The sequence below is a fragment of the Palaemon carinicauda genome, chromosome 30 (genome assembly GCF_036898095.1).
Source record: "Palaemon carinicauda isolate YSFRI2023 chromosome 30, ASM3689809v2, whole genome shotgun sequence".
NCBI classification, from domain to species: domain Eukaryota; kingdom Metazoa; phylum Arthropoda; class Malacostraca; order Decapoda; family Palaemonidae; genus Palaemon; species Palaemon carinicauda.
Genome location: NC_090754.1, coordinates 77709604 through 77726188, shown reverse-complemented (window position 1 = coordinate 77726188; position 16585 = coordinate 77709604). Strand labels below are relative to the sequence as shown.

Genomic DNA, 16585 nt, shown 5'->3' with positions numbered 1-16585 from the left:
AACTTTAAATCATTCATTCATTCAAGCTAGGACCAAGGAGGGCCAAGCAATGGCTGCTGGTGACTCTGCAAATAGACCTATAGGCTCTCCCAAAACCCCCATCCTTAGCTCACAGGGTTGGTGTGGTTACTGCGACCAAAGAAACTACCGAGTTTGAGCTGGACTCGAACCCCAGTCTTGCGTTCATCAGTCAGGGACGTTACCACAACGGCCACCAAAACTTTATATCTTCTATTTATCTCAGATCTTGCCTCCTTTCTTTCATCTTGCTATTAACTTTTACCTTATAAGATACATAGGGTTTTACCTTAGATGGGCTGAATGACCTAACATTCCCCAGCCCCTAAATCCAATTCTCTCTCTCTCTCTCTCTCTCTCTCTCTCTCTCTCTCTCTCTCTCTCTCTCTCTCTCTCTCTCTCTCTCTCTCTCTCTCTCTCTAAGGTTAATGAAATACAGATATCTGAAAGCACATTTATTTTCAGGTTTACCTGAAATCTCTTAATCATTTGACCTAAAACAATAATGACGTATCGTTGACCACAATATTTAAGAAAACAGGTTTTTTAGATATTAATTTAGTTGCTGGCAACTCAAAAATTGGGATGATTTTTTTGGCGCCCTCAGAACTGATTAATTTACTATGATAACTGAAAAGAAGCAAGATGATATAAAGGTGAAGTCTGTCATAGGTAAATGTCACGAAGCAATCTATAATCCCAGATGTGTGGATAGCAAATTCCAATTTGATCTCTTATTTTATATCTTGAATTTTCAATCTTTATCGATTTTGAAAATCGCATTTCTTATTTCTGTATATACTGTGAATTAAGATTTGAGGGAGCAAAGTGTTTTGCTTAGTTATTTGTTAATTACAGCTGAAAAAGCTCCTTCTGCCCGTGTATTATTAATAAGGTGTTTTGGTAAGAAAATACAAAGTTTCCACTTAGTCTATATTGACTTAAATGATTGTAAGATTAATAATAATCATTATTATGAAAGCATTTATTATTATAAGGAAAATTTGTGTTTTTAATCAAATCCAAACCTCATATTCCAAGTTTTTTATTTCTACATCCATTTTTTTTGTCTTGAAATATTATTAATAGGGAATGGAGCAAGCTAAAAATCTTTTGGCTAAAGAATATATACCACACTGTTAAAAATTTGCAATAATAAAAGGATAAATTCCTGGCAACATTTATTCCAGGATTTTTACAGTTTTAAAAACGGATATATTGACGTAAAGGAGTGATGTTACAGTCACCAACCCGAAAATAACAAAGGATGGTAAAATTACGGTCACATGTATTTTACTAAAATACGGTTAAATACAGTATATTATTACCGCGAATCTCCGATCAAAATTACGATATTTTTTTTTTCTTTTTTTTTTTTTTCTCTCCAGGGTATGTATGGTATTTGTAAGTCCAAATCTTTAAGAAATCTAACAGCCATTCTACCTTTTATGAAACTTTAGCTTTTGGAATTAACGCAAAACTTTGACTGAACTTCAGTCAAAGAGATGCTGTTAGGTACCTTTCTTTGATGTAGCAAATTTTACGTTTTCTCCAGAAAAGGTGCTTTGGATGAGTTTGGTCAATGGTTTAAAAGCCGCTCGTGAATGGCAGAGACAAGGGACAGTGACATTGCCCTGGCAAGCAGGACAATTCTGACCATATATACATATGATCAGCGCCCAAGCCCCCTCTCCGCCCAAGTTAGGACCAGGGAGGGCCAGGCAATGGCTGCTGATTACTCAGCAGATAGACATATAGGCTCCCTCAGACCCCTATAGTTAGCTCACAAGGATGGTGAGGTTGGTCGTGAATATCCGGTTTTGTTCTTGTTTTTATTCAAAACCTCATTCTCTGTGCGTTTTGTCATTCTTACTAAATGGGAACTTATTTCATTTGGATTTCAACTACATTATACAGAATCACATAACTTTTGAAGTAGTTTTTTTGCTTCGTCCTTGAAATATCTTCCTCGGAAGCAATAAATCAACCAGTTCCAGGATGATCCTGCCATGCAGAGCCACCAGATTATGAAGTGAAGCACTGGGAAGTTTTCAGAGATGTTAACCGTCACGCTGTTAGCTAATATGACAGAAGCTATTGGTGCACATGATACTAGAAAAAGTATGACCATCATCATGAATGATCTAGAAATCGCACTAAAGTGTTTGACACGCTGCAAATGATTATCTGATGTTATAGGACTCGGTACTCTTGATCTTCGTATGCTGAAAATTATTGCTAATGTTGCTAAGATAGCCACAATTATTATTCCTGCTACACTAGCAACTAGAGTCTGAAGGTAGAATGCAGTTGATGACAAGACCGATTTGCCCCTCCCAGTATTTAGAGTAAGCTTTGTAACAGGATCAAAGAAGCCAGTTAATGTGTAATTCTGTGCCTTTTTATCATAATTCTCCTGAAGGTTTGAACCAGCGTTAATCAGAAATGCCAAAATGATATTCCAAACCCATATGATGCATATTCCAATCTTTATAGTCTTATTTTTATCAAAATAGAAGAGCCATCTTTTGAAGTTGTCACATTGATTGCTGTTACTTTGATTGAGATTTTGAGTTTGTCTTTGACTCTCATCCTTTTCTTCATTCCTTAGATTTTCAAAAGTAAGTATCTTTATGGAAAGCGGAAGAATTGCAATACCAAGTAAAGCCAGAGACATTAATGAGGACAGGATTGAGATATTCATTGCAATTGCACAATATGCTGGCCATCCATATCTTGGAAATCTAGTTTGTTGGAATCCTTTTGGTTGATAATTAGCAAGTGTACCAAAGGGTGCCCAAGGCCCATCATCACTCAAATCGTAGATTGTAAGATACCCGTTCATAAGGTCATAGGTATCGCGAAGTGCCAGTGAAGCTGTGGTAACACCAAGGAGCAGATCAGCTGCGGCCACTGAAGTATATATCATATAAACATGCTTTTTAACTAATCCTGAAAAAATCATAACTGTGATAACTATTATGTTTCCAGATATTGTTATGAAGGTAATAGCACAACATAGAAGAAAGAGTCCCATTTCCATTGCCTTACATGGTAAAGGGAGGTAATCCCACTCTGGGACTACTTTTGTAGTGTTTTTGTTTTCATTCCATGCAATCAACTTATTGTACATGCAAGTGGGCCAGAATTTGTTAACACGGAGCATTGTATTATTTTGTATCCTTAACAAATCTTCATTAACATCAATGGGGAGGATTTTTAAACACGTTTCAGCATCGATATCTAATGGAATTGGACCTATCACATACTTTGGGACTGGCTGTAGATTCTCTGTCGTACCATTTGGGTTTATATCAATTGAAAAACTACCTTCCACAAGAGTTTTCACACATTCAGTATTTTTTGAGAGACTGGCAAGGATAAATATCTGTAGAGTTTTTTGTCTGGATTCTGTCTGCCCCGTAGTATCAAAATCTTCCAAATTGGTCTCATTCTTAAGTATTTTTGTGAGGCCACTGACAACTGAAGGATGCGTGTTATCTTTAAATTCTTTTTTGAAGATCTTTGTTTCTTTAATATTCATTTTCTCGCCAAGTAGTTTTACAGCAGACTTGTCCATGTTTTTTGGATAGATTAAGAAGTGAAAGAACCGTGTTTCATAGTCTGTAGCTGTCTTCAGGTCACGTTTGCAGTCTTCATCGGTTTTTTTATTTATTCCTTGATCACGACAGTCGCGTAAAAAATTATGGGATTGGAGCAAGGTGACATTTTCCCTTCTAATGGAAGTCAAGAGGACACCTGTATCATCATTGCAAATATACTCAAAATCTAAGGTACCATTGTAAAGGAAGAGGAGTAGATCTTTACTGTCCTCTTGATACTTTAGTGAGCAGTTATAGAAAGTTATCCAATTCCTGTGACCCCATATTGATACAGTATCTTCAACTTTAGTAAAATACGTATTGTTTTTATTGTTTGTAACCGTGATATTTTCATTCTCGATATCTTCCAGTGTTTCTATTTCTGTATGATTTGCAGTAAAGACTGGAATGTGGAACTCGTTTGTATAATGTTTGAAAGTGTAGTTCAAGTTTTTTATTTTTTTGTATGTTGTAATACTGATGGTGGTTTCTGCTAAAATTAATCTCTGAAGAATCACGTTAGACTCTATGGAATCCGTAACATTTTCATTTAATTCGACAAGCCTTAGGCGCTCTGTAATTTTTTTTATGTGCCACAAGTCTGTATCATTGTAGTTATTTGACTTTGTGTAACAGAAAAAGTAAGTTTTTTCATTCCAGAGGTTGTGTGTACTATTCTTTGTGTAGTTCAGAGGGTATTCACACCTCCCATTGCTTTGAAAATCAGTAAAATTCCGTAAAATGTACACTAATTTCTCAGTGTCAGAAATCATCTTGGTGTCTTTACTGATAAAGACAATTGAATTACTATTGCTTGGGCCTTTAAATGCATAAAAGCAAAATTCATTCTTTTCTCTGTAGCAAGTGGGATTGGTCTGAAGCTCAGTTAGTGTGTTGCTGCAGGCCTGATGCGTGGGCTCATTCAGTCTTAAAATGGGTATAGGAAATGCAGATTTAATTTCATTACATATTAGGTGACCACAGTATAGTGGGAGTGTTTTGTTGATGTTATACAAGCGCACAGATAGTTCCATTTTTTCTTTAAAGTTATTCCCCTTTTCACAGTTCCAGGGTAAGAAAGGGATGAGTGCATATCCAGGATGATTTGGAATTTCTGTGCCAGTGAAATTTTGCGTGAGCAAACAGTTTTTTTCAAGTTTTCCCAAATTATTTTTGCATTTCTGGAAATTGGTGCTTAATGTGCTACAGTTCCTACAGCGGATGGATGGATAACACCAGTATTCTCCTTTTTTGTTACTATTTATGCCTTTCAAAATGACCTTTTCGTCACTGAGGAAAGCTAAACAAGAGGAATTGGCAGCAGCGAAATCATATTTCGAAGAACAACTTTCCCACTTGGTTAAGCTCTTGTTGAATCTCCTCAGAAGTTTTTCTTTATTATTCAAGTTATTGCATCGAGGAGATATTGTTTTGATAAAGTGGCCTTCAAAGTCTTCCTGTGATTCGACCTGGTTACCACCACCTGTAAGTGAAGAAAATTGCATGATTATTATGTTGGAATGTTATTTCCATATGTATGAATTATTTGGCATATTGTAATTTGTGCAGCTGTAAAAGATTTGGGCATAATTTCAAGTTAAAATTGAATGTTAATGTTTTTTCTTCACATGAAAACACACACACACACACACACACACACACACACACACACACACACACACACAAGAAAGATTGTCATACAAAAGGATGACAAGAAGTCCATACAATAATAATGTTTACATTCCAATACAAATCTTGGAGTGGTGGTACCTACATGCTTTATATTCTTATCGGAGCTACTGGTAAGAAATGCTAGCCCTTGGTTGGTGGATAGTACTTCCAAATGCATTATTCATTACCTACTGAACTATTTTTACATTGAGCAAAATAGATATATGAATAGACCCATTGTTTTATTATAATAGTTCTTTGGTTAAGGTGGTTATATGTATCCAGATGAGGGTAAATTCCCAAGGAATCAGAGAGAGGAATGATCATGCCATTTTGATATCGAAAAGGATGTAGAAATGATGGACAAATTATAGGGGAATTAAATGCTATTATGGGAGGGTGTATAGTAAGGTTTTGATTTTGAGCGTGAAATGTGCCAGAGGCAACAATGGGGAAATATCAGCATGTTTAGATTATACAAGGAAGAATGTGTCACATAGCCCAAGTTTATAAAACGGGTGACAGGCCCTAGTGGGTGGCTATACTAAAACTAGCCCATATCCATAAAATACATGGTAGGCCCCAGTACTTGCCTATATGAGAGACTTTATAGGGCAAATCTTTCCCTCAGTGCCTGGTTATATCAGGGACTATATGGCCCAAATCTTTAAAACGTGTCTTACCAATGACTGGCTATATTGGGGGCTATATAGCCCAAATTGGTGAAATGTTTGTTAGACCCCAATGCATAGCTATACACCGTGTAAGCCCTAGCTATATAGACCAAATGTGTAAGACGTGTGATAGGTCCCAATGCCTAGCTAAACCCTTGCGCTATTTAACCCAAATCTAAAAATTGTGTTAAGCCCCAGTCCCTAGTTATACTAGGGTTAGTCCAAATTCATAAAATGTGTGTTATGACCAGCACTTGGCTATACCAAGGCCTATATAGCCCAAATCCACAAAATGCACGTCAGGCCCCCAGTGCCTGGCTATACCAAGGGCTATATAGCCCAAATCCATAAAATGTATTCGGCCTCAACGCCTTGCCATTCCTAGGGCTATGCAGCCCAAATCCACGAAAAATATGTTATACCCCAACTCCTAGCTATTCCCCAGGCTACATAGCCCAAATCCAAAAGAAGTATGTTAGGCCCCAGTTCCTAGCTATACAAGGGCTGGACCAAATCCAGAAAGTGTGTTATTCCTCAGTGCCTGGCTTTACCCGGCCCTGTATAGCTTAATTCCTAAAACATGTGTTAGGTCTCAATGCCTCGATATGCTGGGGCTATAAATCCAAACCTATAATATGTGTCCTATTCCCCGGTGCCTGGCTATACCCGGTGATATATAGCCTAAATAATAAAACGTGTTCGGTTCCTCTGCTTGGCTATGGCATTGACTATATAGCTAAATCCATAAAACGTGTGTCAGGTCCCAGCATCTTGCTAAGCCATGGGGTATATAGCCCACATCAATGAATGCAATGAAGAATGGGTTGGAGACTTTGAGCACTGTGATAAGGAAAAGCCAAAGGCTAAATATAAGGAAGAGAAGTCTCTCCAGGGTTGTGGTGGCCTAATTGATAACGTCCCTAACTGGTGATCGCCAGACTGGGGTTCGAGTCCTGCTCAAACTCGTTTGATTCTTTAATGGCTGCAACCTCACCATCCTGTGAGCTAAGGATGGGGGTTTTGGGGGAGCCTATAGGTGTACTTGCTGAGTCAACTTCAGCCATTGCTTGGCCCTCCCTGGTCCTTGCTTGGATTGAGATGGGTTTGGGCGCTGATTGTATATATATATATATATATATATATATATATATATATATATATATATATATGTTCAGTCTCTTGGGCATTGTCCTGCTTACTCGGGCAATGTCACTGTTTCTAGCCTTTGCCATTTATGAGTGGCCTTTAAACCTAAACCTTTAAATACAAAGGCTGGAGTGAATTTCATGTGGCAATATCTTTATGTACTCGTTGAAAAGTTGAGGGGTTTAACCGGGACCATCGTGAAACATCTAATATCGGTGGCCGCGGTTTAACTCTATCCCTATTCGTAATAAATCGCCTAATGAAACAAGATATGCAGTTTGGTCTTGTGTTTTTAAGGATTGAATGAACTTAGCTGATTCTAGTTTTTCTTTAGGTACCTAAAGGAATTTTATTCAGTCTTATTAAACAAATGCTTACGGAGATATATTAAAGGGGAATCTGTAAAGAAGACTACTACTACTATTACTACTACTACTACTATGAGAGAGAGAGAGAGAGAGAGAGAGAGAGAGAGAGAGAGAGAGAGAGAGAGAGAGAGAGAGAGAGAGAGAGAGAGAGAGAGAGAGATGCCTCTGGCGTAGAATCTATGAAAATAATTGCAGGATTTTACTGGGAGGGGCATGAGGTTGCCTTTAAAGAAGTGCATTTTGCGTCGCTGTTAAAAAATAGATCTATTGGATATTGAAATCTCACTTTTTTTTTGCCTGACTGAGATTTCCAATATAATTTATAATTGAATAATTGAAACGTCTCAGCTGAAAACCGAAGGCAGGAAAAATGATTGAAACTAGTATTTAGACTCAATATCACTTAATCTCTTTTCCCAACTCCCAACAGAGTTTAATCTTTTAGTAACGTCTGCCATGTTAATAGGTATTGTCGTTTTATCCTTGCATCAAATGTTTTTATGTTGAACAGGCTGACATAAGTCTTTTCATAGTCCATATGTTAATTATCTGTTTTAATGTTGTTAATGTTTTTTTTTTAATATCTTATTTAAATTTTTCATTACTTATATAGTTTATTTATTTCCTTATTTCCTTTCCTCACTGGGCTATTGGTCCCTTTTAGAGCCCTTGGGCTTATAGCATCTTGTTTTTCCAACTAGGGTTGTAGCTTGGCTGGTGATAATAATAATAATAATAATAATAATAATAATAATAATAATAATAATAATAATAATAATAATAGGGACCATCGCTATTCTGGGCAAATTCAACAGCTGTAGCATTGGCCATTGGAGGGCGAGTCAGTCTTCCCATCAGAACTAAACACTTTGAATGTGACTATTAAGCATGAGTGGAATCTTCATGCAGATGTAATAGCGTCCCTGACTGGTGACCGCCAGACTGGGGTTAGAGTCCCGCTCAAACTCGTCAGTTTCTTTGGTTGGTGCAACCTCATTATCCTTGTGAGCTAAAGATTGGGGTTTTGTGGGAGCCTACAAGCCTATCTGTTGAGTCATCAGCAGCCATTGCCTGGCCCCCCTTGGTCCTAGCTTGGATGGAGAGGGGACTTAAGCGGGGTTTACACGGGCGAGCAGCTCGTCGAGCCTGGCTCGACAACCCTGTGTTTGAATTGATGTTCGAGCGTGTAAACGGGCTAATTGGTTGTCGAACGCGCTCGTCGAGCGGCTCGATGAAAGTCAGGATCATCTTGACTTTTGTGGGCGGAGCTACATTGTTTGACGAGCGGTGTGAACGTGTGAACGGGTGTCGAGCATCGAACCTCAGTTGTTATTCAAACCTGCTAGAGGAAACATCATCAAAGAAATACATAATTGCTGCCATTAATGAAAGTAAAAATGAGAAGGAAGTCGCACTTGATTTCATACATGCATATCGAGCTCATCCAGCCTTATGGAAAGTTAAATCAAAAGACTATTCCAATAAAGTAGCCAGAAACAAAGGAATAGCGGACACTCAGTCTTTCATGTGGAGTTATGGCCTTCCTCATAGTAATGAAAGGGCTGACACGATTCGGTAGATCAATGTACGTGTCTTCATCCATACGCAAATAATTGTACCAGTCATCAGGCTCTAATTTTAAAGCAACAAGCAAGTTGGTATATGAAAATTTCTCTCTTTTGATCTTTTTTTTTTTTTCCTTCTTAGTGCCACTGCTAAAGCAATGGCTATCAACTCGTCCTGGTCGAGAGACATGTTGACGTTGTTTTAGCACGAGGCACACTGAGGCTCGATGTACTGTCTGAAAGCTCTTCGAGCCGTTCTACAAGTAGGTTCGACAACCGGGCTCGACGAGCTGCTCGGCCGTGTAAACCCTGCTTTAGTCGCTGATCATATGTATATATGGGCAGTCTCTATGGCTTTGTCCTGCTTGATAGGGCAATGTCACTGTCCCTTGCCTCTGCCATTCATGAGCGGCCTTTAAACGATGTTTGTTGGGTTGCAGGAAGAATAGAATTACTGGCTTTATTTAAGTATTAGTAGGGGGGGATTGCAAAAATGATGTAGTGATTAGATTAAAAGCAAATCCCATTTTGAGGAGATTGTGCAGTGAGCAGGATCAGTGCAAAGGCTTTGGAGAAGATTGTCTCTGAAAACTTGGAGTTTGAAATTTTAAATGGATTGTACACGAACTACATTTTCGTATGTTTGAAGTCTGGATGTTGAGAGGAAAATTTGGGCATTACTTAGAAGATGGAAAACGTGAAGGTATGACTAGGGGAAATGGTTACCCCGGTCATAACTTACACACAAATTGTTGAATTATACACACAAACACACACACACACACACACACACACAGTATATATATATATATATATATATATATATATATATATATATATATGTATATATATATATATATATATATATATATATATATATATATATATATATATTATATATATACTGTATATATATACATATATACATATGTATATATGTGTGTGTGTGTGTTTTTGTGTTTGTGTATCATTATTATTATTTGCAATGAGCGTGCGTTCTAACGAAGCGAATCTAAAGAAACGGACAATCTCCCAGAATTGAATCGTTATCGAAGCGGGGACCTAATATGAGGAAGCAGATACGTGCAGCTTACAGGAAGGTTCATTACTTATGCAACACCCAACCAAGGTTAACCAGACTTGGTCCGAGTGGTTGGCGGGTTTAAAATAAGTCTCGAATGCTTGTAACTCTCAACTATTGTTCTATGATTTGCAATTGCTCTATGACGGCTTATATTAAAGTTTAGGTTATTGCAAAGTCTTTGAGCGATAGTTAGCTGATTTTTAGGATTTCTTTTAAGGAGTCGCTACATTCCAAGGAATCGTTAATTGGATTATTTTGGATTCGGGAATGGAGTAATTCTTTTTTGTCGCTTTGTTATTATTATTATTATTATTATTATTATTATTATTATTATTATTATTATATCCTTATTTCATTTCCTCACTGGGTTATTTCCCCTTTTTTAAGCCCTTGGGTTTATAGCATTCCTGTTTTTCCAACTATGGAAAAGCAGTAAGTAATAATAATAGTAATAATAACAATGTTATTATTATTATTATTATTATTATTATTATTATTATTATTATTATTATTATTATTATTATTATTATTATTATTATGTGTATTAGGTAATTTATGAAAAAAAAAGTTAGCAGCTTGCATAATCTTCCCTACTGTGATTGGCTGAACTTAATGAAACTAGGTCACAATTGCTATGAAATCTTATATATGATCTGCGCCTAAGCCCCCTCTCCACCCAAGATAGTACCAAAGAGGGCCAGGCAGTGGCTGCTGATGACTCAGCAGATAGACCTCTAGTCTCCCCAAACCCACCCCCAATCCTTAGCTAACAAGGAGGGTGAGATTGCAGCGACCAAAGGAACCAGCGAGTTTGACCGAGAATCGAATCCCAGTCTGGCAATCACCAGGCAAGGAAGCTACCACCAGGCCACCACAACGTGCATTATCTTTATCCTTCACGGCCTCTAACCTATGGAACTGTATACCATAATGTATCTCAACCATCGCGTATTAGTAAAGGACGAACAAGTTCTTTGGATATTCTACCTGAAGAACCAAGATGTAATGCTCATGGCCATCTTATCTACTTTTATTGCAGTGGGAAATTCTAACTTGATATTTTGTTTACAATTCCAAAGTCTATTATTATTATTATTAGTATTATTATTATTATTATCTAAGCTACAACCTTAGTTAAAAAAGGAGGATGCTATAAGCCCAAAGGGCTCCAACATAGAAAATAGCCCAGTGAGGAAAGGAAGAATGATTAACTAGAACCAGTAACAATAAAATAAATTTCATTTGTAAACTATGAAAAATAAAAAAAAAAAAAACAGAAATTATATAAAATATTGTGCCCGAATGTACCCTCAAGCAAGAGAACTCTACCCCCAAGACAGTGGAAGGCCATGGTACAGAGGCCCTGAATAGCTAATAAAGTAATAAATCTGTCCACATAAGAAGACCTCAACGAGGTAATCCCACCAGCGATGGGGGGGGGGGAACCTCCTTGGTGTGGAATCAGTCTACAGGTAATTCTGAACGAGATTGATACTTGGTACCTTTATATGTAGTAGGTTGGCCATGGCACCAGCCGCCCGTTGAGATACTACCTCTAGAGAATTATGGAGACCTTTGACTGGCCAAACAGTGCCACATTGGATCCTTCTCTCTGGTTACGGTTCTTTCCCTTCGCCTACACTCACACCGAATAGTCTGGCCTATTCTTTACAGATTCTCCTCTGTCCTCATACACCTGACAACACTGACATTACCAAACAATTCTTCTTCACCCAAGGGGTTAACTACTGCACTGTAATTGTTCAGTGGCTCCTATCCTCTTGGAAAGGGGAGAAGAGACTTTAGTTATCGTAAGCAGCTCTTCTAGGAGAAGGACACTCCAAAATCAAACCATTGTTTTGTAGTCTTGGGTAGTGCTATAGCCTCTGTACCATGGTCTTCCACTGTCTTGGGTTAGACGTTCTTTTGCTTGAGGTTACACTCGGGCACATTCTTTTATCTAGTTTCTCTTCCTCTTGTTTTGTTGAAGTTTTTATTGTTTATATAGGAAATATCTATTTTAATGTTGATACTATTCTTAAAATATTTTAATTTTCCTTGTTTCCTTTCCTCACTGGGCTGTTTTCCCTGCTGGGGCCCCTGAGCTTAAAGCATCCTGCTTTTCCAACCAAGGTTGTAGCTTAACATTTAATAATAATAATAATAATAATAATAATAATAATAATAATAATAATAATACTGATGAATAGTGACTGGTCCATTCTGAGAAGTTAGATATAGAAGATGTATTAACAGTATTATGAACTCTAGTAATATGAACTATGGATTACTAGGATAGTGTTTTGATTATGGCATAGTTTTTCTTATTAATCATCAGCCATTGTTTCTGACTGGTATTATAGTTCCTTTCCTCTTATGTGGTATTGTCTTTGATACATCAATGTATGTAAACTTTGATGTGCGTGTGCTAATTTAATGAATTATGTGCACAACCTGTTTGCATGTGTAATTTCCTCTTATATATATGTTGTGTATACAAGTAAGTTTTCCCCTTATGCATGTACAACTTGTTACATGTGTAACTTTAAGTAATGCCAATTATCAAGATACATATGTTTTATTCTGTAGTTTATGTAATTGGACTTGCATAGTTCAATTTCATCACACTCATACTCAAGCAGACACACGACGAAACCTCTATATTTTGTTGTTATCACTAACCTGATTGTCCTGCAGTGGGATAAGACGACACTTTGAGATACACAAGCATGAAAACCCATGGCCATGGGTTTTTAAGTTTCATCTGTAAAGGGAAAATTCGTATGAGTAATATATATTTGTTTACTTATGCGCCCTACAGTTTGCTCTGATTTACTAATGTACTAACGATTTTTTTTTTTCAATCGAACATTAAGGTAGTTTTATTCTGAAAGAATCGACAAATGTAGATATTCAACTGTATTTTTTTTTAAATAAAACTTTTTGTACCTGGAAATCTATATAAGATTGGAATAATAATGTATGGGCTCCACCAGGCACTAGAAGAGTTGGAAGACCCAGGCCTACGTGGCTGAGGACTATGAAGCGCGAAGTAGATGATGAATGGAGAAGAATTGAGTTCAAAACTCAAGATAGAGACGACTGGCGAACTCTTATCGAAACCCTTTGCGTCAATAGGCGTAGGAGGAGATGATGATGATACATTTATACATCATCATCAGCAGCCATTGCTAGTCCACTGTAGGACAAATGCCTCACACATACCCTTCCACTCATCTGTTTTTTATTTGTAAGGCCAGTCTATGCACCTTTTTTTTTTTTTTTTTTTTTATCTCGACAATCCATTGCATTCTCTTCCTTCCTGTGCTTCATCTGTCATTCTCATCCCATGTCCTGCCCAAGTCCTATTCTTTTTCTTACATGTTATTAGGCTATCCTATATTAAGTGCCCTCTCGTATCCATGTTGCTCTTTTTCTATTTCTTAGGGTTATTCCCATCTTTATTCTTTCCATAGCCCTTAGAGTTCTAACTAACTTGAGTTCTAAGGCTTTAGTAAGGCTCCAAGTTTCTGATACATAAATTAATACCGGTAATACCATCTGATCAAATACTTTCCTTTTTAGAGAAAGTGGTCTTTTACTTTACATAACTTCATTTTGTTTACCAAAAGCTCTAGGTATCATATCATGTGGAAACACTTAATATCTGCCCTAAGTGTGGATATTCATTAACACTCTCAAGAGGCTCGTCCATAACCCTTATTCGATGTCTATCTACATTTGCATTGAACATAATCTTAGTTTTACTCATATTCATTTTCAGTTTTATATGTCTGCTCTCTCTTTTCAAATATATCATTCCTCCCATGATTCACTAAATAAAACCATGTCATCTGTAAATCTTAAGTTGTCAAGTTATTCCCTATTAGTGTTAATTCCTATATTTTTCTAATCTAAATTCTTTAAAACTTCTATGCATGTTGTGAATGATATAGGCAATATGAGGTTCTTATTGTCTAACTTTTTTTTTTTTCAATCGGAATTTTCTTGCTATTTTATGTAGTTTTACTATTGCTGTATTTCCTGTACCTATATCTTCAAGTGTTCTAACATAAGATTCATCTTTTCCTTGTCTTTGAAGGGCTTTCATTACTGCCAAAGTTTCTACACAATCAGAAGCTTTCTCATAATCTATAAATGCCATACATAGTGGGTTGTCATAGTCTGTTGATTTTTCCATAAGCTGGTTAATTAAATAGATATGGTCAGTTGTTGAATGCTAACTTCAAAACCTTCCTGCTTTCTTGGTTGATTAAAGTCTAGCAGTCTTTCTATTCAGCCTAATATGACCTTCGTAAACATTTAATTAGATTCTGAGTGTAAACTTATTGGGTGTTATTTTTTCAGGTCTTTTATTTCTACCTTTTTGTAAGTTAGTATCATGATAAAGTTTTTCTAAGCCGTAGTATAGAGAATTCTTGCAGACCTTTTGTGTAAAGTTTAGGGAGTTTTCCTACTATGAAATCTCCATCTATTATTAAATCAATTGTTAGGACATCTTCACTTCTGCCTCTTTTCGTGCCTTTTGATGTTTTCTTTACTTTTCCTATTGTTACTTTTGGCACAGACTCGGGTGTTCCATTATTTCTATTCGTAGTTATTCCTTACATCATTATTATGTTATATCGATTGAATTATATAGAAATCCTGTGCAATTTTCATAACTCCAACTCTTTTGTTGATAGTATTTCTATTTTCATCCTTTAAAGCCAATATCGGATGGTGCCCTCTTCGAAGTCCATATGTATATATATATATATATATATATATATATATATATATATATATATATATATATATATATATATATATATATATATATGTATGTATGTATGTATGTATATGTGTGTGTATGAAGATTACGCTGTCAGCTTATCAGCTAAAAGGATTTTCCTAAAGCAATTGTTTTCACATAACCAATTATCAACTTAACTTTACCTTGATTGAGCATGTATCTCCAAGTTGTCATATGGGCTGACGTACTTTGCGCACAATGCACTCGTGAATCGTAAACGAAAATATCAGATTTTTTGAAGATATGTCTTGGCTCTTTACACCTCCGATTCCAGCATTTCAAGTTGGAGGTAGATCGATACCACCTTGCGGAAGACCAGACAACAACTGGTTGGACTAGGTGCTCTCGCGACCAACGGAAAATGGAGAGAGAGAGAGAGAGAGAGAGAGAGAGAGAGAGAGAGAGAGAGAGAGAGAGAGAGAGAGAGAGAGAGAGAGATGTTGCCAGGCGAGATCGTCCGATGTGAGTAGCATTCGTATGTTACTTCCTATGTATATAGTAAAGAAGGAATTATGTCTATCTATCTATGTATCTATCTATCTCTCTCTCTCTCTCTCTCTCTCTCTCTCTCTCTCTCTCTCTCTCTCTCTCTCTCTCTCTATATATATATATATATATATATATATATATATATATATATATATATATATATATATATATATATATATATATATATATATACATATATATATATATATATATATACATATATACACATGTGCACAGACATTCGGCGAGGTCTAGAAAACGTATCGAATATAAGAAACCATGCCTCTATATTCAAATTTGGGGTAAATAAAGATTAATCTCTATAATGATTTTCTATCTACCCTTGAGTCCCTCTTATACTTCAAAAGACCGGTTCTGTCTTTGAAAACGCAACCTTTCCGGGTATGTTTTAACTAGGCTGTGCTGCCCTGTAGGTAGCGTCCTTGTCTGATGATTTCCAGACTAGGGTTCGAGTCAGGCTCAGACTCGTTAGTTCCTATGGTCGCTGCAATCTCACCATCCTTGTAAACTAAGGATGGGGGGTTTGTTGGAGCTTATAGGTGTATCTGGTGAGTCGTCAGCAACCATTGCGTGGCCCTCCGTGTCCTTGGCCTTAGCTTGGGCGCTGCGCACATGTAATATGGTCAGTCTCTAGGACATTGTCCTGCTTGAAAGGGCAGTGTCACTGTCCCTTGTGTCTGCCATTCATGACCAACCTTTAAAATGGAGTCGTGGGTTGTTGCTGTCTTGGTCATTCATTCTTCCCTTCTCCTTTGGGTGATTTAGTTACCTCTAGCCTTCTTTGTTTTACTGGATATATCATCATCATCATCATCACCATGTCCTCCTACGCCTATTGACGCAAAGGGCATCGGTTAGATTTCGCCAGTCGTCTCTGCCTTGATCTTTTAAATCAATACTTTTCCATTCATCATCATCTACTTCACGTTTCATAGTCCTTAGCCATGTAGCCCTGGGTCTTCCAACTCTTCTGGTGCCTTGTGAAGCCCAGCTGAAAGTTTGGTGAACTAACCTCTCTTGGGGAGTGCGAAGAGCATGCCCAAACCATCTCCATCTACCCCTCACCATGATCTCATCCACATATGGCACTCGAGTAATCTCTCTTATAGTTTCATTTTTAATATTTTCCTG

General features: G+C 37.0%; 1 protein-coding gene across 1 annotated transcript; it reads right to left on the bottom strand.

Moving 5' to 3' along the window:
• Positions 1–458: 458 nt before the first annotated feature.
• Positions 459–15288, bottom strand: LOC137623304 (uncharacterized). Its single transcript, XM_068354100.1, has 3 exons — positions 15088–15288; positions 12811–12892; positions 459–5103 (listed from the first exon to the last, which is right to left on the bottom strand). Exons 2-3 carry the CDS (start codon positions 12890–12892, stop codon positions 1928–1930), a joined length of 3258 nt encoding a protein of 1085 aa, XP_068210201.1. The 5' UTR covers positions 15088–15288; the 3' UTR covers positions 459–1927.
• Between the last annotated feature and the right edge of the window lie 1297 nt (positions 15289–16585).